This window comes from Aspergillus homomorphus (genome assembly GCF_003184865.1).
Source record: "Aspergillus homomorphus CBS 101889 unplaced genomic scaffold BO97scaffold_34, whole genome shotgun sequence".
Lineage (NCBI taxonomy): Eukaryota > Fungi > Ascomycota > Eurotiomycetes > Eurotiales > Aspergillaceae > Aspergillus > Aspergillus homomorphus.
The window spans coordinates 302621-325356 of NW_020291920.1; the positions used below are offsets into that span (position 1 = coordinate 302621).

General features: G+C 52.9%; 9 protein-coding genes and 1 non-coding gene across 10 annotated transcripts; 3 read left to right on the top strand and 7 right to left on the bottom strand.

Annotated features, from left to right (window-relative positions):
• Positions 1-257: 257 nt before the first annotated feature.
• Positions 258-328, top strand: BO97DRAFT_t215. Its single transcript has one exon. It is a non-coding gene; the product is annotated as a tRNA-Gly (tRNA).
• A 372-nt stretch (positions 329-700) lies between these two features.
• BO97DRAFT_395597 (putative C6 transcription factor) lies at positions 701-3916 on the bottom strand. The gene has a single exon (XM_025694038.1). It carries the CDS (start codon positions 3781-3783, stop codon positions 901-903), a length of 2883 nt encoding a protein of 960 aa, XP_025549045.1. The 5' UTR covers positions 3784-3916; the 3' UTR covers positions 701-900.
• Positions 3917-4404: 488 nt separating this feature from the next.
• BO97DRAFT_407434 (putative vacuolar sorting receptor (Mrl1)) lies at positions 4405-6521 on the bottom strand. The gene is made up of 4 exons (XM_025695638.1): positions 5902-6521; positions 5563-5853; positions 5387-5513; positions 4405-4931 (listed from the first exon to the last, which is right to left on the bottom strand). The coding sequence occupies exons 1-4, from the start codon at positions 6276-6278 to the stop codon at positions 4770-4772; spliced, it is 957 nt and encodes a 318-aa protein (XP_025549046.1). The 5' UTR covers positions 6279-6521; the 3' UTR covers positions 4405-4769.
• A 156-nt stretch (positions 6522-6677) lies between these two features.
• Positions 6678-8534, top strand: erg24B (c-14 sterol reductase). Its single transcript, XM_025695639.1, has 3 exons — positions 6678-6853; positions 6911-7215; positions 7265-8534. Exons 1-3 carry the CDS (start codon positions 6774-6776, stop codon positions 8371-8373), a joined length of 1494 nt encoding a protein of 497 aa, XP_025549047.1. The 5' UTR covers positions 6678-6773; the 3' UTR covers positions 8374-8534.
• Positions 8535-8536: 2 nt separating this feature from the next.
• BO97DRAFT_445192 (tRNA-specific adenosine deaminase) lies at positions 8537-10241 on the bottom strand (the record flags this gene model as incomplete). The annotated part of the gene is made up of 3 exons (XM_025698519.1): positions 8537-9914; positions 9977-10019; positions 10088-10241. 3 exons carry the CDS (start codon positions 10239-10241, stop codon positions 8537-8539), a joined length of 1575 nt encoding a protein of 524 aa, XP_025549048.1.
• Positions 10242-10489: 248 nt separating this feature from the next.
• Positions 10490-11272, top strand: BO97DRAFT_407436 (splicing factor 3B subunit 5 family protein). Its single transcript, XM_025695640.1, has 2 exons — positions 10490-10865; positions 10993-11272. The coding sequence occupies exons 1-2, from the start codon at positions 10623-10625 to the stop codon at positions 11002-11004; spliced, it is 255 nt and encodes an 84-aa protein (XP_025549049.1). The 5' UTR covers positions 10490-10622; the 3' UTR covers positions 11005-11272.
• A 50-nt stretch (positions 11273-11322) lies between these two features.
• On the bottom strand, positions 11323-13992 carry BO97DRAFT_395612 (uncharacterized protein). Its single transcript, XM_025694039.1, has 5 exons — positions 13438-13992; positions 13390-13405; positions 12754-13307; positions 12237-12690; positions 11323-12164 (listed from the first exon to the last, which is right to left on the bottom strand). Exons 1-5 carry the CDS (start codon positions 13654-13656, stop codon positions 11401-11403), a joined length of 2007 nt encoding a protein of 668 aa, XP_025549050.1. The 5' UTR covers positions 13657-13992; the 3' UTR covers positions 11323-11400.
• Positions 13993-15062: 1070 nt separating this feature from the next.
• Positions 15063-16488, bottom strand: BO97DRAFT_156841 (uncharacterized protein). The gene has a single exon (XM_025690202.1). It carries the CDS (start codon positions 16326-16328, stop codon positions 15282-15284), a length of 1047 nt encoding a protein of 348 aa, XP_025549051.1. The 5' UTR covers positions 16329-16488; the 3' UTR covers positions 15063-15281.
• BO97DRAFT_156823 (uncharacterized protein) lies at positions 16434-17334 on the bottom strand. The gene is made up of 2 exons (XM_025690201.1): positions 16723-17334; positions 16434-16647 (listed from the first exon to the last, which is right to left on the bottom strand). The coding sequence occupies exons 1-2, from the start codon at positions 17218-17220 to the stop codon at positions 16540-16542; spliced, it is 606 nt and encodes a 201-aa protein (XP_025549052.1). The 5' UTR covers positions 17221-17334; the 3' UTR covers positions 16434-16539.
• Positions 17335-18082: 748 nt separating this feature from the next.
• Positions 18083-18566, bottom strand: BO97DRAFT_407439 (uncharacterized protein). The gene has a single exon (XM_025695641.1). The coding sequence runs from the start codon at positions 18400-18402 to the stop codon at positions 18106-18108; it is 297 nt and encodes a 98-aa protein (XP_025549053.1). The 5' UTR covers positions 18403-18566; the 3' UTR covers positions 18083-18105.
• Between the last annotated feature and the right edge of the window lie 4170 nt (positions 18567-22736).

Here is a 22736-nt window from a genome sequence, read left to right on the forward strand (position 1 = left end):
CCTCTCCAGTGTCCGTATGCAAGGTTGGAAAAGAGAGGCGGTTAGACCTCTGGCCACAAATAATCGGCAGTTTAAGTGAGGGAGGGCACAACGAGCGACTAACTTACCTAGTTGTCATACTATGATACCCGACACCAGTAAGCACATCAACACCTCGGGCACTATGTCATATCTAGAGACTTGCATTGTTTCCCTCTGACCAAAGATTCGTTTTCATTGCCTTATATTTCCTTGATAAGAGAAAATGATATCAACAAGCATCATTGGTCTAGTGGTAGAATTCATCGTTGCCATCGATGAGGCCCGTGTTCGATTCACGGATGATGCATTGAGATTTGCTTTTTGCGGAGCCGCCACCCTCCCTCAATGTACGTCTAGATCTTCTCCTTTTTGTTTTTGAAGGACTCGTTCTCAAATGTAAATGCAAATTGAAATATCGCTTGGTCAGTCCCTTTAGCGGACGTCGTTGTGATTGCTTGGTCTCAGCACCCCTGGAACTACAATCACAAGCCCAGCGCCCTATCTATAGCACATAAAGTTTCCCCAAGAACACAACTCTAATCCAGAATGCGTGCTCATTTCCTTGGATCAACGTCTAACCCAGCCCTCGGCATCTTGGTGAGTAGAGTATATAAATTTATATATTCATCTTGGTATATAGCGCCTAACATAATACATCTAGACAGACGAGCATAAAGACATCACCTCGACCATGCGACCAACCATCCTCAACGCATAGCGCTTTAACTCCGGTTCTTTGTATCCAAGAAACAGAACAAAACCGCCCGTTCAACCAAAAAATCATTCCCTTGAAAAACTGAGATCAAAAAGTTATATGTGATATGCTGCACAAGGCAAAAAGTAAAAGAGGTAGATAAATGCTGCGCATATGGCAAAGGATTAAGTGTGCGAGCTGCGATTTACTCCCATTCCCATGTCATATGGGCCCATAGGCATACCGTGCGCACCTCCGAAGCTGGTGAGGTCTGGCGCGCCTACGGGGTTGCTGGTGGGCCCGCCCGGCTGTGAGGCTGGATCGAGGCTGACTCCTGCTCCAGCACCAACTGGGTCGAGGTTGAATGGAAGGAACCAGGCGCTTGGTTGATAGTACTCCCCTGCGCCTGATGGTGCGTTGGGGTCGATTTGCCCGGTAAAGATAGTCGAAGGGTCTTGGTCTGGAGGAACGTCAGGTGGCACGGGCGGCATGGCTGGTTTGTCAGGTACAGGGGCCACAAATGATGCAGCCGAAGGATCGAAGTCGCTAAACGAGCCATACACAAACTGTCGATCAAGTTGTGGGAGCTGATCAGCAGCGGGCATGGGGAAGTCGAAAGCAGACTGCGCGAACGGTGGTTGTCCGTTCCGGTTTTGATTGAACATGCTGGGTTGAGGGAACCCGGTTCCAGTGGTGCCTAGCATTCCCGGAGCACCCTCCATGTTTACCTCACCTGGTGGTTGTGGGGAGGTGGATGAGTCGAAACCGGCGACAGTATCGCTCTTGCCGCTCCTCTTCGAAAATCGACGCGGCATAGTGGGCTGTGGCGTGGGCGAGAGGCTGGCGAAGAACTCCTCAACACTTTGTAAATCAGGCCTTTGACTCATTACTCCCTCGTCATTCTTTGCCTTTGCCGCCGGGTCGGGCTCCTCCCAATGCGATCTTGACATGCCATGTGGATACTTGTCGAACCAGTCGCCATACTGGAACATGGGGGTGATCTGGCCACCATTCTGCGTGATCACCGTACCCTTGATAGCAGCATCTGCAAATTGTCGATATCGATCCTTCGCGCTCTCAACCATATAATGAAACATACCCCAGTATTTCTTCATTTTGTTGAGGTAACGATACGTATGGCGCAAGTTCTCCTTGGACCGGGCCTCCAGCTGTGCGTTCTTGGAGAAGATCCCCCAAATATGAACAGTACTGGCGGAATATGCACAGTACCCAGCGAACGGAACTGTGAGAGGATAAGCCGAGGCACGGTCTATAAGAACCGAGATATGATGCGCAGCTTCTACTGCCGCGCGCCCAGCATTGCTCAGGAAGACCTTTGGCATGTCGCGCGGGGGCCGCCCGCCTGGTGACAGGGGAATCGCGAATTGGTTGAGGAAGAGCATGTTCTGGTGGATAATGATATGCAAAAAGAGAAACTGATTTGCAATCCGATCGGCTGCATGGATCTGCAGGTTCTCATAGTTGAACAATAGATGGCCTGGGAGCGAAGCGGAGAATTCTTCGATCTGTCGTTTGAGGCGCATGTAGCCAGACTCGGGTGACCACAATGGCTGCGTATCTCTTCGCTTGCCCCCGAGATTCAGATAATCAACGATGCGCCCCCAGATGACGACAGCGCGAATGATATAAGCGGAAACTCCCATATTGTCTCGAGCGTTAGATAGTTGGCCCACGTCTTCGGGTACAGGGTTGAGAATGACGCCATCCAGATCTTCCGTTGGACCCGGAATTTCCATCTGAAAGTGAGTCTCTTTGATCGGAAGCTGAATTTGCAGGAATTTTTCATTGCCAATTGGCGGGCGCTGACTCCCAGACGAATTATATCGATCCATCAAAAAACATGCCCACATAGTGCGCCTTCGGATCTCGCGGTCGGTGAAGCTGAGCTGCTGGGACCCGTTACCGCCCTTGTGAACATTTAAAGGGTCGTATTCAAGCTCCCGATGTAGTTGTAGAGCATAAGCCATGCGCAGCGCTTGCCCTCCAAAAGACCAACTCCGCCCACCATGACAGGTACCGAATTCGTGGAGCCCCAGCAATAAGAACACGGTCAAAATGGTTATATTCGGCTCGTCATGTCGGCTGAGGGCAATTGCGGCGGCCGGGTTGGCCCAGTTCTCACCGCGCAGGAAAGGTGGCTCGGAGTTAATCTGCGGGTGAGTGGAAAATCGCGCCGAGACGGCACACAGAGCAAGGATTAGGACCGGCGGTACGGTCCTAGCCTTCAACCTTCGCATGAAGCTGGGTTTGTGGAGAAGAAGGTAAGATTGCCCGTAGACACAGTCGAAGAACACCTCCGCCAAATGTTCCTGAATCTCCAACGATGGTAGGAACTCGGACCCCTCCGTCATCAAGCCCGACGCATCGCCTGGCTTACTCTCACGGCGCATTGGAAAAGTGTCCTGCGGGCCCTCCCGACTGCCCCGGCCCCATTCGTCCAGCTCCGCCGCAAAGGCTTCCTCCGCCGTGCGCTTCTTCTGGTGCGCCTTGGAGGCCTGTCCCGGCTGTGGCGGCCGGACCACCGACCGGCCAATTGCGACCATGTCTCTCGTTTCTTCCTTCGGAATAGTCTTGATCACCCGGTCCTCCATTCGCTTCAACCTCTTGTCGAGCATCGCCATATAGTCCGTCCGGGGCGCCGCTTTTCTCGTGGTGACCTTGTAGACGCAGGGGATCCGGGAGCGCGAACAATGCTTACAGGCAGGCTTCTCGCCCGAGCATCGAATCTTCTTCCGTCTACAGGCGATGCAAGCCAACGGCAAGCGCTTGCGCTCCTTCCCGGCCTTGGTCTTCATCTCGCTCCATGCGGGTTTTTCGTTCTGTTGTAGGTCATTGTTATGTTGTGCGGATTCCCCTTGGGCATCGTCTCGGTACCCATCGTTGCCTGACTCCTGCGGAAAAGCTGAGTCGCCAGCTGCAATGGTGCTGCCAGGATCGCGCGAGCTGGCGGGGCTATGGGTGTCGAGGTCATCGGGGAGAGCGATATCATCGGGGCCGAGGGCCAGGCCGGCAGAGGCCAAGGGAGAGTCGCCGGACTCGGTAGCCATTATGATGGGTGCAAATACCCCAAGAACCAGGCCCTGATCATCATTTAGTAATATGGGGGGTACCGCAAGATCAGGTCGGGTCGGGTCGTGGTGGCTGTAGTGGCGGGCTATAATGGTCTTTACGAACGGGACGAAACCGCGGGAAGAAGAGGAGGAGGCGGTAGAAAGTGGAAGAGAGTTGATGTGGGTATGGGGAAATCGGAACTCGGAGGGTCGCTGACTGGTTGCTTGGCGGGACTGTGCCGCCTTCCTCTACATAGCTCCGATTACTAATGGGCGATTCGTCGGCCAAGTTGGAGTGAGAATGCTGCCAAGAGGGTTTGTATGGTTCATTAGTAAAGGAAATAATAATGGGAGCATTTATTGAACTTTGCTTAAGATTGTGCATGATACATGATGCAATGGACTTGGGAATTCCAATGCTCTCGTAGTTATTGATTACCTAATAATGCTATGTGCAATAGTTCAGATAAATCAGCAGTGCTAAGGTTTTGTGAAGCGACCTCGTAGGTTCGAATCCGACCAGTATCGTTCTACAATTTCTCTCTTTCTCTCATTTCCCTTTGCATAACAGCTTCCTATTACTTTGCCTAGTTTTGTGCTCTTCCTCTGGCGAGGAACCTGCAAGCCAGTAGATTTGCTCCTAAATATTAAACGTCCACTTGCGATGGCCGATGTTAGCATTAAATGCGCTCGCTTGCATTGGACTCCACAACCTTTGCCAACCAAATGCCCAAACCTGGAGCCCTCATATCATAATCATGGTATAATATACTATTGTTCATAACAGACAGACACGCATAAGCATCGAACACATCCAACCCCATCGTATCAATACGACTGCAAAGTCACAGCACGCCCAGTACCAGAATTTCATGTCACGCTCTAAATCGATTCCGAAGAAAATGTCATGCATACACCCTCAACACACAGCAACATAATGCACCGCGGCGATGCAGGGCAAAAGCCCACTTGGCGGTCGTGAATCAGTCCTCCCATTCCTCGTCCAACTGATCTATCAGTCTGTTTTCAGCATCTATATCGCCTCGTCGCCCGTAGTTGGGGGAGGAGCGCGTGTGCCCGAGGGTCGGAGACCGCTTGAACCGGAATAGACGGCCGACGGAGGAGAGAAGGATGACGAGCATGTCCTAGGGATTGGAACAGGGAGACTGGATTAGCATGGGTTTCACATTGAGTAAAAATTAATTAGATCGAAAGGAGCACAAGCAAGGATGACAGAACGTGTCAGTCCGATTGAGTACAGTAGATGTTCAGTATATGATATAGGAACTGGCTAGAGATTGAACGGCATCATAGGAAATCCGGCTTGCTCCATGATGGCCTGCGGTGGACAACCAGCAACTTAGCCAGATGTAGGTTTACTCGTGCCCAGCACAGTATAGAGACTCCGAGGAGACAATTATAGAGATAATAGCAAGAGTTTGCTCTAACACCTCAGTGTTCAAGCTTTAGACCGGCTAGAGCGAGAAGATCAATCCAGTCGTGAGGTCGGAAGCCTCGTACTGCCAGATTCTTTGTATGATGGTAGGTCTCGGCGCAGGGTTCGAGAGTGACGGAACGGTATCAACGCCAATATACTTACTTTGACGAAATCGACAATGCCTGCCCAGAGGCTATAATTCGGACACTGTCTCCAGCCGCGCTGGTGCATGACAGTTCGCTGATAGGCGCAGCCACCGACGAGATAGGCTGCCACAGCAATCAAGGCACTGTGGAATATTAGCACTTCATTCAATTGAGCGGAAAATGACTGCGTACATGATGCCAAAGACTCCAGCGGGCGAGAGACCCTGATTTGTAGGTATCGGAGCGGTGGCTCCGCAAGCAGCCGAGCTGCGGATTTCGAAGAAGTACGTGCATTGGTCCATTGTGCCGACGAAAGAGACTGTTGCCTGGGAAGCAGGCGAGTCACGTTCGCAAAGGAATGACATGATGGTAGACTTGGTGTGGGAGCTGCCGTTGCCTAGGTAGTCACCCGGACATGGGGAGCCGTCCGTGTAGTTCATGACCAATTTGCGGCCTCGGAAGAACGGGTCAGACGCCTGTTGCCTATATGCTGTCAGACATACCCTTCAAATAACGGTGGAAAAGCCCTACCCGATCGAGTATACCTTGCCTTCTTTCTCGTAGTATGCGCTGACGTTCTTCCACCTGGCGCGGTCGACCCCTACGACATCTTTCACGTCTTCCAGCACAGGAGCGCAGATGTTGATAGTGAAGTTAGCACCATAGTCATGACCCCTAGCATGCCAACTGCCTTCCCGGGCGTTTTTGCGAGGCTTCTCCGCCTCCGCAGGCGGAGGCGATATGGAAATCGCATTGAGGTCGTAGAATAGGCCCGTGGTTGGTGAACGGACCACACAGGGTGAGAGAGAATTTTTTGAGCCCGAAGAATCGGAGGCTGCATATACAGAAGATAGCGGCGCGGTGATACAGAGAAGCAACCTGAGCAAAGAAGATGATAGGGGCTTCATTATGGGCGAATGGGTCCCTTCCGGAGGCAGTCGGGATTTTCGGCGATAACAGCTGTGTCGAGAGATAACAAAGAAATGAATGACAATCCTGTTGTCTAATGAAGAGAGAGTGACGTGGTCAGATCAAGACGACAAAAAGATATCAAGGAGAAGATATAAAGTAAAAAGGAGAGAGCACAAACAACACGGCCACGAGCGAGGGTGATAAACTAAGAGCCGCGGCGTCGTCGTCGTAATGTGCGGAGATGAAACGTCGCATTCACGGCAGCAGCAATGCGGAGAGAGATCGGAATCAGTTCCGACCGGGTGTGGCTGACTCAGCCCGCTCACCAACTGGTTAATTAGTTAACTTAAGCTTTCTTTCTTTAACTCACCGCCCGGCTGAGCTTCATCCGGCTCGGACCAGAACAGCTCAAATGGATGCCTGCTGCCAGAGCTGTTATCTATAATCGCTCTGCGTCCATTGATCAATTGTTCGGTCATCAGTACCTCAAGATGGCCGCGAAGAAAAACTTCAAAACCAAGATTCCCTTCCAACCTGTGCCCGAGAAGCGGGGGTACGAATTCTGTGGCCCGTATGTGATATTATCACTTCTCCCTTCCTTCATGGAACATGCTGACCCACTGCGCAGACCCGGTGCCTTTGGAATTGTGTTCGGACTTCCTCTTCTTGTTTACACCTTCACCTTCCTGTGCAACGATGTCTCCGGCTGTCCCGCGCCCTCTCTGCTCCACCCGTCGACCTTGTCCCTTGAACAGTTGAAGGAGGAAGTGGGATGGCCAAAGGGAGGCTTGGCAGACCTCTACAGCACGGAAGTGACCTTGTGGGTGCTCAGCTACTACTTGCTTAGTCTGGTACTCTATGTTTTGCTTCCCGGTCAGGAGGCTGAAGGTACCGAGTTGGCATGTGGAGGCCGGCTGCGTTACAAGTTCAATGGTCGGTTACCCGGTAATATGTGTGTGTAGCACCTCTGACATTGGAACAGCATTCCCGACAGCGGTCTTGATCCTCTCCGGCCTCGCGACAGGTACCTACATCTACGGCTCCGACTTCGTCGTTTGGACTTTCCTCTGGAACAACTATGTGCAGGTCCTCACCGCAAACCTACTGATCTCGACAGCGATCGCCGTCTTCGTCTACGCGGAGAGCTTCACCGTCCCGGCTCCTGGCCAACCCAACCCGGAGCTGCGTCAACTAGCCCCTGGCGGTCATACCGGGAATGTCTTGTATGACTTCTTCATTGGCAGAGAGCTCAACCCTCGTGTGCAGTTGCCCATTCCATTCGTCAGCGAGGCCTCGCGTACTATTGACATCAAGTCTTGGTGTGAGATGCGTCCGGGCCTGTTGGGATGGATCATTCTAAACCTGTCCAACATTGCTCGCCAGCACCGAACCTACGGATACGTTACCGACTCGATCATCCTGTCGACGTTCTTCCAGGCATTCTACGTTCTCGACGGCCTGTACATGGAGCCCGCGATCCTGACCACGATGGACATCATCATGGACGGCTTCGGCTTTATGCTCTCGTTCGGGGACATGGTTTGGGTCCCATTTATCTACAACTTCCAGACCCGGTATCTGGCGGTCTTCCCGCTGGAGCTGGGATTGCAGGGGATTTTGGCTGTGCTCGCCGTCACCGCCGCAGGCTACTCGATCTTCCGGGGCGCCAACAACCAGAAGAACCGATTCCGCACCGACCCCAGTGATCCCCGTGTCAAGCACCTCAAGTTCATCCAGACTTCGAGCGGCTCAAAGCTGATCACTTCTGGGTGGTGGGGCTGTGCCCGTCACATCAATTATCTGGGTGACTGGTTCTTGTCGTGGTCGTACTGCCTGCCCACTGGCATTGCGGGGTACGTGGTTATCCACGGAGTCAACCCGGCCACGGGCGACCTGCAGAAGCAAGTAATGCAGACCCCGGAGGTACGTGGCTGGGGCATGGTCTTCACCTACTTCTTCATGCTCTACTTTGGTGTTTTGTTGATCCACCGCGAGCGTCGCGACGAGGAGAAGTGCAAGAAGAAGTACGGTGCCGACTGGGACCGCTACACATCTCTGGTCCGTAGCCGCATTGTTCCGGGAATCTACTAAGTTAGGTCAGCCATAGACTGTGATACTAGTTGAGGAGGAAGGCACCATAAAAGGCGAAAGGCAGGCAAGGAAAAAAAAAAGCTTGGCTTCTGGGATTGGGGTTTGTGTCGTGTTTTGTACACTATTACTTCTATGGTTATTGTAATATACTCTATTGATTCATTCACCGCTTGCGCTTCTTGGGGTTCGTGTCTATCAAGACCTCCAGTCCCCAATCTTCATCACCTGAGTTCGGCACCCAAGGAACCAAGACTGTCTTCGCGGCTTGCAGAGCCTGTTCACGCGCCCGGCCAGAGTCTGTGGATGTGGCGATTGCTTGTTTGAATTCCGCATAAGTAGGCACACTCACAACCTGCCGCAAGCGCTCATCGACAAGCGACCCAGTTTTATTGTGCTCATCACTCAGAATAACATCCCGCAGAGCCCCCCACATCCTCACCCTGGAGAGCGCCGACGCCCCCCTCACCACCGGCGCCGACGCCTTACTCCCCTGCTTCACCCCACCGATGATACTCTCATACAGCCCGGTGCGACTCCCCGCCAGTTTGGGCAACTGCTTCACTCCGCTGGCGATCCCCGAAACCACCTGGTCGGCCCCAACGGAAGGGGCAACCACCCAGAGCGCCGATATCGTCCCAGGCTTGTACTTCGCCGTCGAAGACGAAGAAGCGGGCGGTTGTCTCGGCTTGCCATACTTCCAGAGGGAGTCCGCCAGCGCCGACGGGATGGAGAGGATCTTGAAGGGGTGGAAGCGATATCCGGTAGAATCCTCGCCCTCCCTACCATCACCCCCAACCAACCCAGAAGAAGAACCCACCAAGCCCTTCATTCTCCCGTCTCTCCCAAACGCCCTCTGACACCCTACCTCACTAATCTCCGTCTCCGGCAGCACGACCCCAGCCAAATACGCACTAGCAGTGACGTCCACCAACAGCGCCGTCTCGTGGTTCAAGAGAGAAGAGACCTGGCGGAGGGCCAGCTTATCAGAGCAGGATTTACTCTTAGTAGAGTCTGCGTCGGCGCGAGCGGGCTTGCGGCGGACGATGCCGAGTTTGGAGAAGTGGCCGCGGCCATCAAGGAGGGTCGGGGAGGGATCTGGGTCTGCTTGCGTTGCTGTAGCTGTAGCTGTAGCTGTTGCACTAGCCATACCCGCGTCAGCGGGGGTAGTCTCCTCCCACGGCGTGGGATCCTCCTGCGCGGCCATGGTCAGCTCCATGCTTGCATCGCCACAGGGCGCGCAGGTGCAGCACATGTAGACTTTGAGGTCGGGGTGGAGTTCGAAGGGCGGGTTGTTTTTGGTGCTGGGGTGTCGACGGCGGATGAATCTGGATGATGGCGATGCTGATGCTGAGCTTCGCGATCCTGTATCTATATCCGTAGCAACAGAAGCAACGCGCCTCTCCCCCTCCAGAACCCCCCTCACCTCGTTCAAAACCCAGTAATTGAACGCCCGCAGGGCGAGGATCTCCGCGTGCCAGTCATGGAGGACAAGGCCTTTGCAGCCTGCGAGCTGGGAGGCGGCCAGACATTTGGCGCCTGATCTGCTGCCGTCAGTATCATCTATACCGAGATTAGACACAAGAGAAGAGAAGAGATGCCATACGTCACAGCTACACAGGTCAACTCCTCTTCCGGCGTATTCTCGCCTGAGATAGATAAGAACATTAGCACGGTTTCTTGACCAGAAGCAGATGATAAAAAAAAGGAAAAATACCTCTAACAACCACCATCCCCGCCATGGGAATCCACTCCCGGGTGCCATCATCGCGGACAATGGGTTTACTGCGCGCGGGCAGGGTATCGAAATGGGTATGCACTAGGCGGGCGATTCGAGAGGGGAGGTCATTCTCTGGTGATTGTTCTCCCATATCATATATAAGTGTATCAAATGAATCAAGACCGCAAATATAAGCTAAGAATCCAGAATCTCGAAAGAAAAAAAAAATCAACCTTAATATCAGAGATGAAATCTATAACTAATCTATCGCCCCGATAAGTGAGCTAACTGATCAATAGATAACCAACCGATAGAGACACCCCACATCACGTGAACAGACATCTCCCGCCGGGCTCGAGCCTTTCGATTCAACCCTCCGCGGCGAAACACCCAAGCCCAGCCTACCAGAATATCACGAACCTCACCAAACCCAGCAACTTCGAACCCTCAAACAAAAGCCCCACTACACCACACCCAAACCACACCAACCTACCCCCACCATACCCAACTACCAGAGAACAATATATTCAGAATGGCCGACAAACTCCGCACCCTCCAGAACCTCGAGGCGATGCAGGCCCGCTACATCGGAACGGGCCACGCCGACACGACCAAGCACGAGTGGCTGTCCAACATCGTGCGCGACAGCTACGCTTCGTATATCGGGCACCCGCCGCTGCTGTCGTATATGGCCGTGGGGATGGGCGAGTCGAAGGAGAAGGTGCGCGCGGCGATGATAGAGAAGATGGTGCGTGGCGCGGGGAATCCGCCTGAGGTATGTTCTCTTCCTTTCTTCTTGGGTCTGTTATCGGGGGATTAAGGGTCTGGGGATGGGGAAGAAGGTTTAGAGAGGGGAGAATTGGGGGTTAATTTCGTGAGCTGGGCTAATGCGTTTCGTTTAGACGCAGGAATAATCCGGGGTACTGGGGTCGGATTGGGTGTCTTAGATGGAAGAGGAGGTGGAAGGAAGGGTCGTGATGGTGAATTGTTGGATTGTCGGATTGTTAAGTGGTCTGCACCGGGATGGTGATTGCATCTGGAAGGATAGGATCCATTAGAGTAATGGATCTCTAGATGTCTAAACTGGGACAAGGAGTTACGGGCTGGCGTTTGGGTTTGGTTTGATTTCTGTTCCTCTCAGCTGAGTCCCCATAATCCAGCGACTTCAATCAAGCTTACGATAATATTATATTGTATCATTCAACCATGCCATGTAATGTAGTATCCTGTGCCTCACGCCAGTCTAGCATAATGTACAGCGCAAAACAAATCATCTAGATCTTTGAAATGTTCATATCTGCGAAAAAGATCTACTTCTTCTCTTCCGCCATCACAGCAGCAGCTCCGGGATCCTGCTGCGCCGCCAACCTCGTATTCTCCGCCTGCAGCGACCCGATCAGATCCAGCCACTGCTTGCGCTCCGACCGCAGCCGATCGACTTCCTTCTTCAACAGCTCGACCTCACGCCGGAGTGCCTCAGCTTCCCCGCGGGCCCGCGACTTCTCCTGCTTCTCCGCGTGCTTCTGTTGCCGCGCCTCGATCTTCGACGCCTCTTTCACCTGGTCCTTCTCGATCTTGCCCAGCTGTTTCAGCAGCTTCGACTCCTCATTGAACAGCCCAGACGCCACCTTGTGCATGCGCGCGGCCTCGTGCCGGCTGTGGCTGCCGTGACTGTTGGCACTGTTGGACGCCACCCCCCGGTGCACGCTGCTGCTCGGGCTGCTGCTGACTTGCTCGCTGCCTGCGTCTCCGGCCGCGGCCAGCGCCGCCGCAGACGCCTTGTCTCGCTTGCTGCCTTCAGCTGCGCCCGGAGCGGGTGGCGGTGAGGCTTCGACGTGCAGAGCCTGGATCTCCGAGCGCACGCGGTCCAGCTGCGCATCGACGTTGCGTTTGCGCTCCGCTAGCTTGGCCAGTTGCTTCTCGTGCGACGTCAGCTTGCCTTTCTTGTTTAGCGCCATCTGCTCAATTGCCGAGACATCGGGCGGCGCTTCGACGGTGGAGTCGAACGCTGAATTGGCTGAGAATGCCACAGATGCTTTGTCCTGTGACGCGGCGTCGTTGAAATCGGGTTCCGCTGGTTTGTCAGCGATCGCTGTAGCTGTTGTTGGTGCGGTCTGCAGCGCTTCCTTGGACTCTGGCAGATGACCATCTTCCTCGGGAGCACTGACGGTGGACGACTGTCGCGAGTGACCGTGCGGAAGGTAGTCGAGCACAGTCTGCGGCGCATACCGCTCCAACCCGGCATTAACCAAGTATGCGAAACTGGCAATGAGACCATGATGCTCGACCTCCGTGTCGAAATAATCCGACTCGCTGGATGCCTCCAATTCACTGTCGTCATCGCCCTCCTCCGCCGAAGCCTCCGCGCCAGCGTCATGTTGGTGATGATGCTGGCCCGCCTCCCCAGTCTTGTGATGTGTGTGCTTCTTATGACCTTCATCCCGACAAGCCCAATTCAGGAACTTAATGGCATCCTGACAGATACTCTTGGGGGTGCCCTTCTCTACCATCCAGCGCGGGATGTTGCCCCCGGGATCACTCCTTGTCACCATCACCCATTCCACCGGATTCATCTTCTGCTCGACAACTTTCTCCCGCCCCTCCTGCTCCCCTCCCGCACCATTCCCATTCCCATTCCCATCCCCATTGCCATTGCCATAAACCGGAATCTCCCGAATAAACTCTACACTCTCATACTGCCCGCGAATATAATCCTGCGTCGGGGGCACGTCCGGATGCTCACACGGCCTGGAAACCATCATCCACCTCCTGGCCGCCTTACTGCCCCCGCCATTCGCCCCCACATCACCGCTCTCAAACTCCTCAGTGACCACCTCCCAACTAACAATCAGACTCACAAAGTCCCGCGGAGCCGTCGGCTTAGGAAACATGGCCGAAACATGATACACCTGCACATGGCCGATGACGCGCTGGCCATCCTCACTCTTGACCTCGATATCCTCGACCAACCGTTCGGCTCCGATCCCGCGCACCGCCTGGTCCGGCGCCCGGCCCTTCTCGATCTGCCGCTGATTCATCTGGAGCGTGTGGCCCATCTCGCCGGCTAGTTTCGTGTGCCATTTCGTGAACGGTAGGCCCCCGAAGACGCTGCGGCGGCCGAACCAGTGGCCCTTGCCGTCCGCGCCGGGTAGCTTGTAGATCGGGATGTGGAGGGGGTTCTCCTTGGCGGAGGAGATCTTAATGGGTTTGCTCCATTCTTTGTGGTGGGGGTTTTGGACTGGTGATGGTGGTGTTTGTTGCGGAGGTGACGAGGAGGACGTCGAAGAGGAGGGGGCGACTGGTGCGGAGAGAATGCTGGAGGCGCGGGCGTTGGAGGGGTGGAGGACCGTCGCGGCGGTGGGGTGGTTGCTGCTGTTTGTTGTTGTTGTCGAAGGTTGAGGGATGTCTCCGTTTTCGACGGGCGGCTCCGGGACGGACTCGATGATTAGGCGCGCTTTGGCGGAGAGGTCGGTGAGGTAGGCGCGGAGGGCGTCCGGGTCATTGCTGGGGATGGCGTCCCATGTCGTGGGCGAGAGGCAGTTGAGGGCTTCTTGCAGGTCGGCCATTTTTTGTGTTCTTGTCTGATTCTACAGATGTAGTGGAAATGTATAGTTCATCTGGGGAGGCGTGATGAGTTTTCTTGTATGTAAGTCTTCGGTGGTAGTAAGGACAATGGATGGAATGATGGCTGTGTATCGGGTGGAAGTCTGATGATAAGGATGAGATAGTGTAAGATGCAGTAAGCAGATGCTGAGTATTGAGCTGATTTAGCAGTAGCGCCGGGTTGAATAGGGGAGAAAGAAGCGTGGCACCAAGATCGCGGGGAAATTACTTCATTTACGAACCATCGTTCGTAGGGATGGTAATAACAATAATGATGATGATGATGATGATGAATGATGGATGATGATTGACGATGAAGAAGCTGTGTTTCCTCCTCCTCCTCCGCCTTGCTGGGCTGGCCTTGACGCCATCTCGGGCCGGGGCTTTTGTTTAGCGCCCGCGGAGATCCCATAGGGCAGTTTCAACACGTCGTAGCCTGGTAAGAGCAGAGAGCCATTCATTACGCACCCGGGCCTTTGGATGTCAGTCTCTTTCAACTTCATTTCGTCGATTATATCAGACTTAAGTACATCTTGCCAATCACATACGGAACAGCAGAAAGAAGAAAAGAATCTCAACGCAAGACGTGGGCGCAGCCCTCCAGCATCCGATTCCCGTCCGCCTTCCACGCCTCCACCAGGGAAGCTTGTCGTGCGGACGGGCGCATCCAGGTAACCCGAAAGAAACAAACAAGTAAAACCCAGCCTGGATGATAGGAGATGAACCTATCGGACAATACAGGACCAAAAAAGGCTAAATCGCCTCCAAGCCTGTTCTCTCACTCGAATCTTGGACGACGCAGAGGTCACAGACCCCAAGCTACGTCGGGCCGACTGGTGTGGCTGCCACAGACAGACCTTCAACCAGATCAACGAGATCAACAACAGTCCAGGAATTGATCAACACAGACTTGATCCCGCCTTTGTCAAAAAAGCTGCCGTCATAGAAGCATCACAGATGCCTTCTGCTGACCGGCAGCGCCGCTGCACATCTCGGCTAGTCCCGACGGATAAACCTGTATCCAGACTAAACCCCTTGAGATGCTGCCTGGGAGGAGTGCGGAGCAATGCACAGCATTGTCCGACTCAATACTCGAACCAGCAGCGGCAACGAAGCAAAACGATGGTGAACATTTCCTCATCCAAATCATATCCCGTGCCGTGAGGCTAACCAGGTCTTCATGACATATAACGAAAGCAATCACAAATAGCCGACCCGCCGCTTCTTGATGCTGTAGAACAAAGTAAACACGCTAGCGCTGTTCGAACCAAGATAAGGGGGAAAAAAAAACAAAATGCAAAACAAAGAGAGGCGATCTCAGCAGTCAATGCAAAAATATAGACGATATGGAGTATCATGTTTGGTCGCAAAGTCAATCAAGGATAACGCCGTCATTGATGCCAATTAATTGGATGTCTGTCGTTGGGAGAATTCGGCCCCGGTCGGTTCAAAGCTGGTGGGATCGGGCCAGGCGGCATAGGCGAGCTGTAATATTCGTGATGTCGGTTCGGACCCTGGGATCTGTTTCCAAAACACACGCCAAGTCAGGGAGCCCGTTAACATCAAGTGTCTGGTTCCATGGACTCGTTTACATTATTGTCCCGTAGGGAAGCGAAAGCGATGAGAAATCCTGGTATCGATCCCCCCATCCAAACCCAGACATGTTCGCCGCCGTGCTGCAGAGCATACTCGGCAGCGGAAGGGCCGCAAGGGCCGCCGAGGTCGCCGCGACACCGTAGTACTGCGCCGTGCTGTACGGCGGCGCGGTTGTGTACGGCGGACTGAAGGTCGATGGTGGCGACGCCAGCTGCGCGTCCTCCATGCTGCTCATGTGAGCCCAGAGTCCCGGATTCGCATCCCCAGTCGTGGTGGTGGCTGGGCTGGACGGCAGGACCTTCCACGGCTCCATCGGGAGAGGTTGATGCATCGAGTCCTGCCACCAGGGGCCCGGCACAGTTGAGCTGGGCAAGAACGGGACCGAACGGAGTACGTCGACGACACGCGGAGGTGGCGGTTGCAGGGGGACGAACAAGTTGGAAATGGCCGCTTTGGCTTCCTCGCTGCGGCCAGCCAGGAGTTCACCCGCCCCGTCCTCCTCCAGCCCTTCCAGGGCGAGAACGCTCGTGCGATAGACGAACTTGTTGGCTGCTTGGACAAACTCCTCCTGTAGCTTCTTGAGCTGGCTACCCTTGTCGGACCAGTCCAGGGTGTTCGCAGCGGTATCGACGGAATAGACGTCCTTGTGGTAATCCACCAGCGCTTCGATCGTCTCCGGGGTTAGCTTGAAGGCGACTTCGTTCTGCGACACCATATCCACATGAACGACGTAGGCCTCGATATGAATCATTTGATAGTTGAAGAGGCCCTCCACGAGAGGATTGTCGTCCTTGCGAAGTTCGGCGTCGGGCGCCTTGGGAAACATCATCGAGCACAGTGTCCAAATAGCGTTAGGCGAGGAGAGTGTCTCGGTCAGACACCTGGTATGCTGTGTGACATTGTTCAGCGGACGCTTGACTCGGTTGACCCGTTTCAAAGTGGCCGTGAGCCACGGTTCGATGCGGGTGTTGAGCACCACGTTTGGTGACGACCGCGGGGCAAATGCGGCTGCCGACGAAGGCAGTAAGACGGTGGGCATTCTCAGACTGCGCGAGAGCGACGAAAGACGGTAGTGTATTTGGCAAAAAGAAAAGAGCGAAGGAGAGAAGGGCGAATCAATAAAGAGAGAGATAAGATAGGATGGAAAAAGACCATAGAGGCGACATTCGCCCACACCAAGTGAATTTTCCTGATACAATCCGGTTCGTTTGTCGAGGCCAGACAGAAAAACAGATAGATAAAGCCCCAAGTCACGAGGACTCAATCCGGTCCCGAGGAAAGGCACGGAGGGATATAGAAGAGAAAAAAAAAATAAGTAAAATAATAGAAGCAGGTGTGGCTGGGTAAAAAACCGCTGCCTATCCGGTAGACGATGGGGACGGTGGGATCAGAAAGTGAGTTGAACAGTTAGGGTATAGATTGAAAATCCCCACCGTCAAGTTAAGAGAAGTGGAGTGTGGCAGCGGGTGTTGTTGTAGTAGTAGTAGTCGTAGTGTTTGGTGGTAGGCAAAGTCGTGGGAATGTATAGGGCAAAAAACTACTGACTGTGTGGGCGAACGCGCGAAAAGGAAAGAAAGGAATGGCAAGGACTGAAAAAGGATCGAAAGCTTGTGATGAAGAAGAGGGAGGAGAAGAGGAAGAAGAGGAGAAAGGGGAAAAGAGGAGGAAGAGGAGAGGGAATAACGCCAATGGATGAGGAGAGGAGGGGAGGGGGCAAAAACAGCCTGGAGACAGATGAAGGCTGCCTGCAATTCAATCAGTGTATGCAGCAGTCGCAGCAGTAGTAGCAACAGCAGCAGCAACAACAACGATGGGAAGTTGACTCGGGAGCTGAATTGACGGTACAGATACAGTATGGTCCACCGGGAATGGGGCTTTGGTATATGTATCAATGCACGAGAGTCTATACAGCCACCCATCCATCCATCCATCCAACAGCCACCAGAGACAGACAGCAACTTCCACACCCACACGAATCTTAAACCGAAGCGTCTGGATTTGTAAACCCATTCAATAAGACAATCGAGACAAGCTATAGCTGATATTGCATGCTGGATCTATCTCCCTTCAGCTATGCCAACCAACCGTGATGGTATCGCTGCTGATACGCACAGCTAGCAAGCACAAGCGATCAAGTACAGGAAGTAGTTAGTACTGTAGATGAGGGGGGCAACTCTGTCTGTCTGCAATGGTGCAGTCCGGCGACTTTTCCCATGCGGTCGTCGACGCGGAAATCCCGATCGTATGGTACGAGTGATTATTTCGCAGGTTTTTCACCTAGGAATTTTCCCTACCTGGAGATTTGATCGCATTAATTATTATTATTATTCACTCACTCACTTTTTCTTGATGGTTGGAGCCACCGCCCGCTTTCCCAGGTGCGCTCTCAATCACTTTCTTGCTCAGTAACAAGTCTTAGCCAGATGCAAGTGTCCAGAAGTGTCATCGGCAGTGGAGCAAGCAACCAGAAAAAGACAGGCAAAGAAGGGGAGAAACGAGAAAGAGATTCACCACCCTGGAAGCCAAAGTCAAGAAAAGAGAGCACGGGGCTAGTTTAGACCAGGTGATCCGCCCATGATTATTTTGGCTCATTGAGTGATTTCTCTACATTTACTACCAGTCCACCACCGCTAGACTAGATCAAGAGGATAATAGATTGATTAGCCTAGTTCTTACTCTTCACTTACTAAGTTGGCAACATAATCAACTCAATAGTGAACTAACACACTACTCGAGTCAATCCCCGATCCCACATAAAACCGTTCTTACCTCCCCCTCGAACAAAGAGAGTTTGGCCCAAGGCGCCCGTAGTCTATCTAATTCTTGCCTACATCGCCGGGCGATACCTTCTGATTTGGAGGGTTCCGGTCGGATGCAAAGAGAAAACGATTTAACCTTTTTCTTTTCTTGTAGGCTATCTTCGAGGGTAATGGATCAACATGTTCCGATATGCCACAGTGGGATAAGAAGCCGCTTTCAATCCAAAGCAGGTCACACAAAAGGGCACCCACCGCTGAACTTGAGTTTCTGCCCAGGACGGCCGGACGGCCGGGCGGACGGACAGAGAGACAGACAGAAGCTGAACCATGGGTCAACCACAACAAGAGTTCCATTCTTCTCAATGAGAATTCCGGTCTGACCGGGGAGGGGCGGCGCCCATTGTGCTGAGCTGGTGGCACCGGGAACGGGAGGTAACCAAGCTATAGTACTTTTCTTTGACTGATCGGTTGTTGGATTGACTCCTTATACAACAAGAAAAAAAAAGAATGACGAATCGAGTCTACAGATCTAGAGCATAACCATGTTGTAGACCGATAGAAAAAGAGGCGTGTTGAAGGTGCGGCTTGCAAGTCGGTTGAACTTGAATCAGGGCTGGCTGGGCCTAAGCTAAGCCCCCTCCCCTCTCTCAGCTTCTTTCCCTCTCCCTCCGCGATGGGCAGCCGCTCCACTTGCCATGCAGGTTTCAATTTTTGATGAGTAAAAAGAGTGGCAGTGACTGCATGTTAGTGCTCGTCCATACTTTCACTATGTAATTATGTATCGTACTCCCGTGCTCGGCTTTCAGGTAGGAACAGAAAGCCGAATACGACCCATCCCCAGGTCTGAGTTTGTGGTGTTTCGGTTATCTGATTCTCAGCACAAAAGTGAGCTCATACATCTGATTATAACTAACTACAAATACCTCTTGCACTATCCCGATCACAGAGTCACCAATCAACGTAAGCAACATTCAACAAGTATGAAGTAGTGTATCTCACGGAGTATGTACCATTTCTCAGAATCACTAGATAATAGATACAAACCCCACCCCACATCACTATTCCAAGTGGTTGAAGATCATCCCTCCGCTTCCTCATCTGGCTCTCCGGCGCGCGATCCCGCCACCCATACTTTTGCGTCCTTTGACCAGTGGGACGGACCTGATTCAGGTTGCGTGCGCTTGTAGATTACTTACTACTAAGTGCACTCTCACTAGTTATCGGTATGTAGGCAGGTTTAGCCCTTTAGCCTTGAGATCTTGAATTCCGGGGTCAGACTTTCAATGCTCGCACCTAACATGATGAAAACAATTCATTCGAGCATATACAATGCCTCAATATGTAGTCCTACTACAAGTCATTCAGAATATTCCGTGAGTATGCCATGCAAGTGACAAGCAAGCCACCCCACAGAGCGAAACGCGGAACCGCCTCAGCTCCAGGCAGTACTAGGTACGTAGTTATCATCCCTATCCCGCGGCTGCAGGTTCTTCAACAATATACTGTGCTGTACCTATAAGTGCAGTACAACCCTGTTAAGCAGGCGCGTGTGCATCATCGCGCATCGTACATTTCTCAATATCCATGTGTAATTTAAGAATTCCTGAATGATGGAGATGTGGAGATCTTTACCTTTGAGCCCACTGTCCACTGTCCAATGTTACAATGTCTTTTTCCTTGCCGTATGACTCACCGAACACACACATATCCCGATTGTGTATAGATCCTCCGTGGGCATCGGGCACACTGCATCGGGCGGTCCCTGTTTTTGGCGCCTACAACAGCTGGGGGTTCCATGCATGCGGTAGTTGCGGACAAAGCTGTGGTGCTGTTGCTGTTGCCTGACAGATGATCCTGGTAAGGACGACAAGGGTTTATTTAAGCGTTCATTCGCGATGCTGAATATCACATGAAATTCATCGGAGCGCGAGAATGAAGATTCAGAATCATCTTGTGCGGTAGATTAGGAAAAAAAAAGAAGGCTGGGAATGCCGGCCCACATATACGCACGGTCCAGTGGTACCCGACTCGAGTCCCGATTATGAGGGTCGGTCCCTACCCTACTGGTATGTAGTACCGTAGTATACTTGATGATCTCCAACGAGGCTGAGAAGTCTTGAGGGACTCCGTAGGGTGGTGCACATCCTGTAGAGTCGCATCGACCCGGAGTAAAACCTCCAGGATGATGGTTTACCCTATTTCTGCAGGATGAACAAGGGGGAGAGAGGGCTTTCTCTGACATGCGGATTTTTCTCTCTTTGAAGTTATACAATGTTCGGCGTGCGGGAAAAGAACTCCTGCTGTTCAACCATGACGGACAGAGACCCGCTGCCTAGTTATTCGCTTTGATGATGTACTTGCGGTATTTGGCGGAAACTGGGGTACGATACTGAAGTTTTCGAGGTTCCGATTCCATTCCAGTACCTCTTCATTGGGCTAGTGCTGACCTCCCGTTATAGATGTGCATAAGTATAGATACACACTTTGGAGTAACGCTATCGCGAGACAAGTAGAAAAAGCGACCCGGGTCCGACTCCCAAACGATGCACTTTTCAAGCGCGCGTGAGATTTCTGGATGTCCTCCCTCTTTCGGTCCGCTGATACCCGCATCCTATGCGTAAGTCGCAATCCAGCGCTGGGCCATGGCTCGACTCTACAATACCTACCATACCTTTGGCCCTGTTCGCCATACTATGGGATTTGTCCGAGTTGGTCCTATCCAACCAATATTTACTCGGACCCTCTATGTTGCCCCCTTAGATTTTACTCTCATACCGTTTCGCCAGACTGAGAGTCCAAAAGAGCTCATCCGCTCAGCTGATGGGGGAAATGGACGGCAGGGAAAATCTCCAAAAGAGGCGTCGTGGGGCGAGCTAAAAGCCCTGGGCAGTTGTGTGAGAAATGCCTCTTCTGGCCGCAGATTCGCTGACGGGCCACAGAGGCCGGCTCGCTCGCCGCAGCTGGGATCCCCGCTACGAGCTCTCATTGGACTGCCCGTCGACGACGGTCATCTCCAGAATTTCTGGAATAGGAAGGGCAGTCGGAACGGGGAAGACACTTGTAACGAGACTCGTTACTCGGCCCTTACGAGTCCTGTAATAGAGAGAAGGGTAAGGCATGGCCAATAGGGGGGACAAGGAACAAGGAGAGAAGGAAAAGACTTTTGTCCCGATCTGCATGCATGCGCTCTTCACTCGCATTGTCTTGGAACGACCGTAACGTTTGGACTTCGACCGTCTAGTATGCACGCCCGCATACACGCGGCCGCACAGGCTGACTGATAGTCCTGTGGTTCGTATCGCGTTGCTAGGTGGCACCGCACCGCAGCGTCTGCTGGAGATATTACCCTTCCCAGGTAACAGACTCCGATGCTGTGGCCGGGTGGCAAATTATGGCGGAGACAAGGAAGATAACAGACGGAGTGATGAGATCTCCGGCGTTACCGAGACAGGCCGAAGGCCAGAGAGTCCTGTTATGGCTCCTCGTCTGCCTGTCGGTTTGTCTTGCGCGACATCAACCCAGCTAAGACTGTCTGTCAAGCATTGTGGCAGTGACGAGCGGTGGATGTGACTGCGTCTGAAAGCCTCAGTACGCGCTCGAAAGTGGGTTTACCGACAGACGCAGAAATGCGAGTGTGAAAGGATTGGACGAACAGGATGATCGCGTCGTATAACGTGAATAGCGGTTGATGGCCCGGTGCCAGAGCGCATCGCTTGATCGGCTGGAGTCGGCTCCCGACGACAGACGGGCATACCGCAGTATCAGACGCAGCCAGCGCGTCGTCAGCTGCGCACTAGGAACTAGATGACCCATCACATTGGATAGCGAGCACCTGAATGAGCGTTACGATTCTGCACAATGACATATCGTGGACCCTGGTGTCTTATACAAATTCAGGCCGAGGAGTCGCGAGACAAGCTGACGGGGGACATGTAGCACTCCACTGAGGCGAGTTTGTCGGCGGATGGTACTTGAGATAAAAAAAGAAAAGTAAAGCGTAGCGTCTGCACTGTGTTCCGAGGTGAGAGAGGAAAGCGGAGAATAAAGCTGCCTATGGGAGGAGGTTGCCCCGTCGGAGTCGGCGATGGCCGAGTTGCTGCGCCTCACTAAGCCACGACTCTGTGGCGAAGTTTCTGCAGGCGCGGGTGACATCATGTCCGGAGAATAATTGGAGAGCTTGAGTGAAGCCAGCCAGCAGGCAGCATGGGACTTCAATACCAAAAAAAAAAAAAAAAAAACAAACCGAGACTAGGGTCATAATTGACTGGCTCGGATCACCAGAGCGAGTTGGGCGAAACGCAGGCAGATATCGTCGTCGTCACCGTGAGCGGGTAAAGCCTTGATACTCAACCCTGTAGAATCACAAAGAGCGTGTGAATGTGTAATTGAGTGAGTGAGGGTGAGAGAGAAAATAGATACAGGCAACTAATCAAACAGGGAGATTTTTGACTCTCAGGTGACTACTATCTAGCGCTTAAAAGATCCTTTCCCATACCAGTCTAGGTGCAGCAACTGGCGCTGATCACCAAAGGCTCCCTGCGAGTGCTCCAGCGTTGCGCATGAGCTCTTGAAACACAACAGGTGAAGTCTGAGCGATGGAGGACTAGAAGGAGACAAGAGGCCATTGTGGTCAATCCCGTTGTGATCGAGAGACAAGAGAGGAGGAGGAGGAGGAGGAGGAGGAGGAG

Bases quoted from the DNA above. Each gene is read 5' to 3' on its own strand.
- BO97DRAFT_395597 (XM_025694038.1), bottom strand. From the start codon at position 3,783: ATGGCTACCGAGTCCGGCGACTCTCCCTTGGCCTCTGCCGGCCTGGCC.
- BO97DRAFT_407434 (XM_025695638.1), bottom strand. From the start codon at position 6,278: ATGAAGCCCCTATCATCTTCTTTGCTCAGGTTGCTTCTCTGTATCACC. The intron at 5,854-5,901 runs GTAGGGCTTTTC...GACAGCATATAG, and splicing joins GGCAAGGTATACTCGATCGG to GCAACAGGCGTCTGACCCGT. The intron at 4,932-5,386 runs GTAAGTATATTG...TCCAATCCCTAG, and splicing joins GCATTGTCGATTTCGTCAAA to GACATGCTCGTCATCCTTCT.
- erg24B (XM_025695639.1), top strand. From the start codon at position 6,774: ATGGCCGCGAAGAAAAACTTCAAAACCAAGATTCCCTTCCAACCTGTG. The intron at 6,854-6,910 runs GTATGTGATATT...CCCACTGCGCAG, and splicing joins GGGTACGAATTCTGTGGCCC to ACCCGGTGCCTTTGGAATTG. The intron at 7,216-7,264 runs GTCGGTTACCCG...ACATTGGAACAG, and splicing joins GCTGCGTTACAAGTTCAATG to CATTCCCGACAGCGGTCTTG.
- BO97DRAFT_407436 (XM_025695640.1), top strand. From the start codon at position 10,623: ATGGCCGACAAACTCCGCACCCTCCAGAACCTCGAGGCGATGCAGGCC.
- BO97DRAFT_395612 (XM_025694039.1), bottom strand. From the start codon at position 13,656: ATGGCCGACCTGCAAGAAGCCCTCAACTGCCTCTCGCCCACGACATGG. The intron at 12,691-12,753 runs GTTTATGGCAAT...GGGGAGCAGGAG, and splicing joins AGTTTATTCGGGAGATTCCG to GGGCGGGAGAAAGTTGTCGA. The intron at 12,165-12,236 runs GTCATCTGCCAG...CTGACAAACCAG, and splicing joins CAGTGCTCCCGAGGAAGATG to CGGAACCCGATTTCAACGAC.
- BO97DRAFT_156841 (XM_025690202.1), bottom strand. From the start codon at position 16,328: ATGCCCACCGTCTTACTGCCTTCGTCGGCAGCCGCATTTGCCCCGCGG.
- BO97DRAFT_156823 (XM_025690201.1), bottom strand. From the start codon at position 17,220: ATGGATGGATGGATGGGTGGCTGTATAGACTCTCGTGCATTGATACAT. The intron at 16,648-16,722 runs GTGGGGATTTTC...TCTACCGGATAG, and splicing joins CCACTTCTCTTAACTTGACG to GCAGCGGTTTTTTACCCAGC.
- BO97DRAFT_407439 (XM_025695641.1), bottom strand. From the start codon at position 18,402: ATGGAACTCTTGTTGTGGTTGACCCATGGTTCAGCTTCTGTCTGTCTC.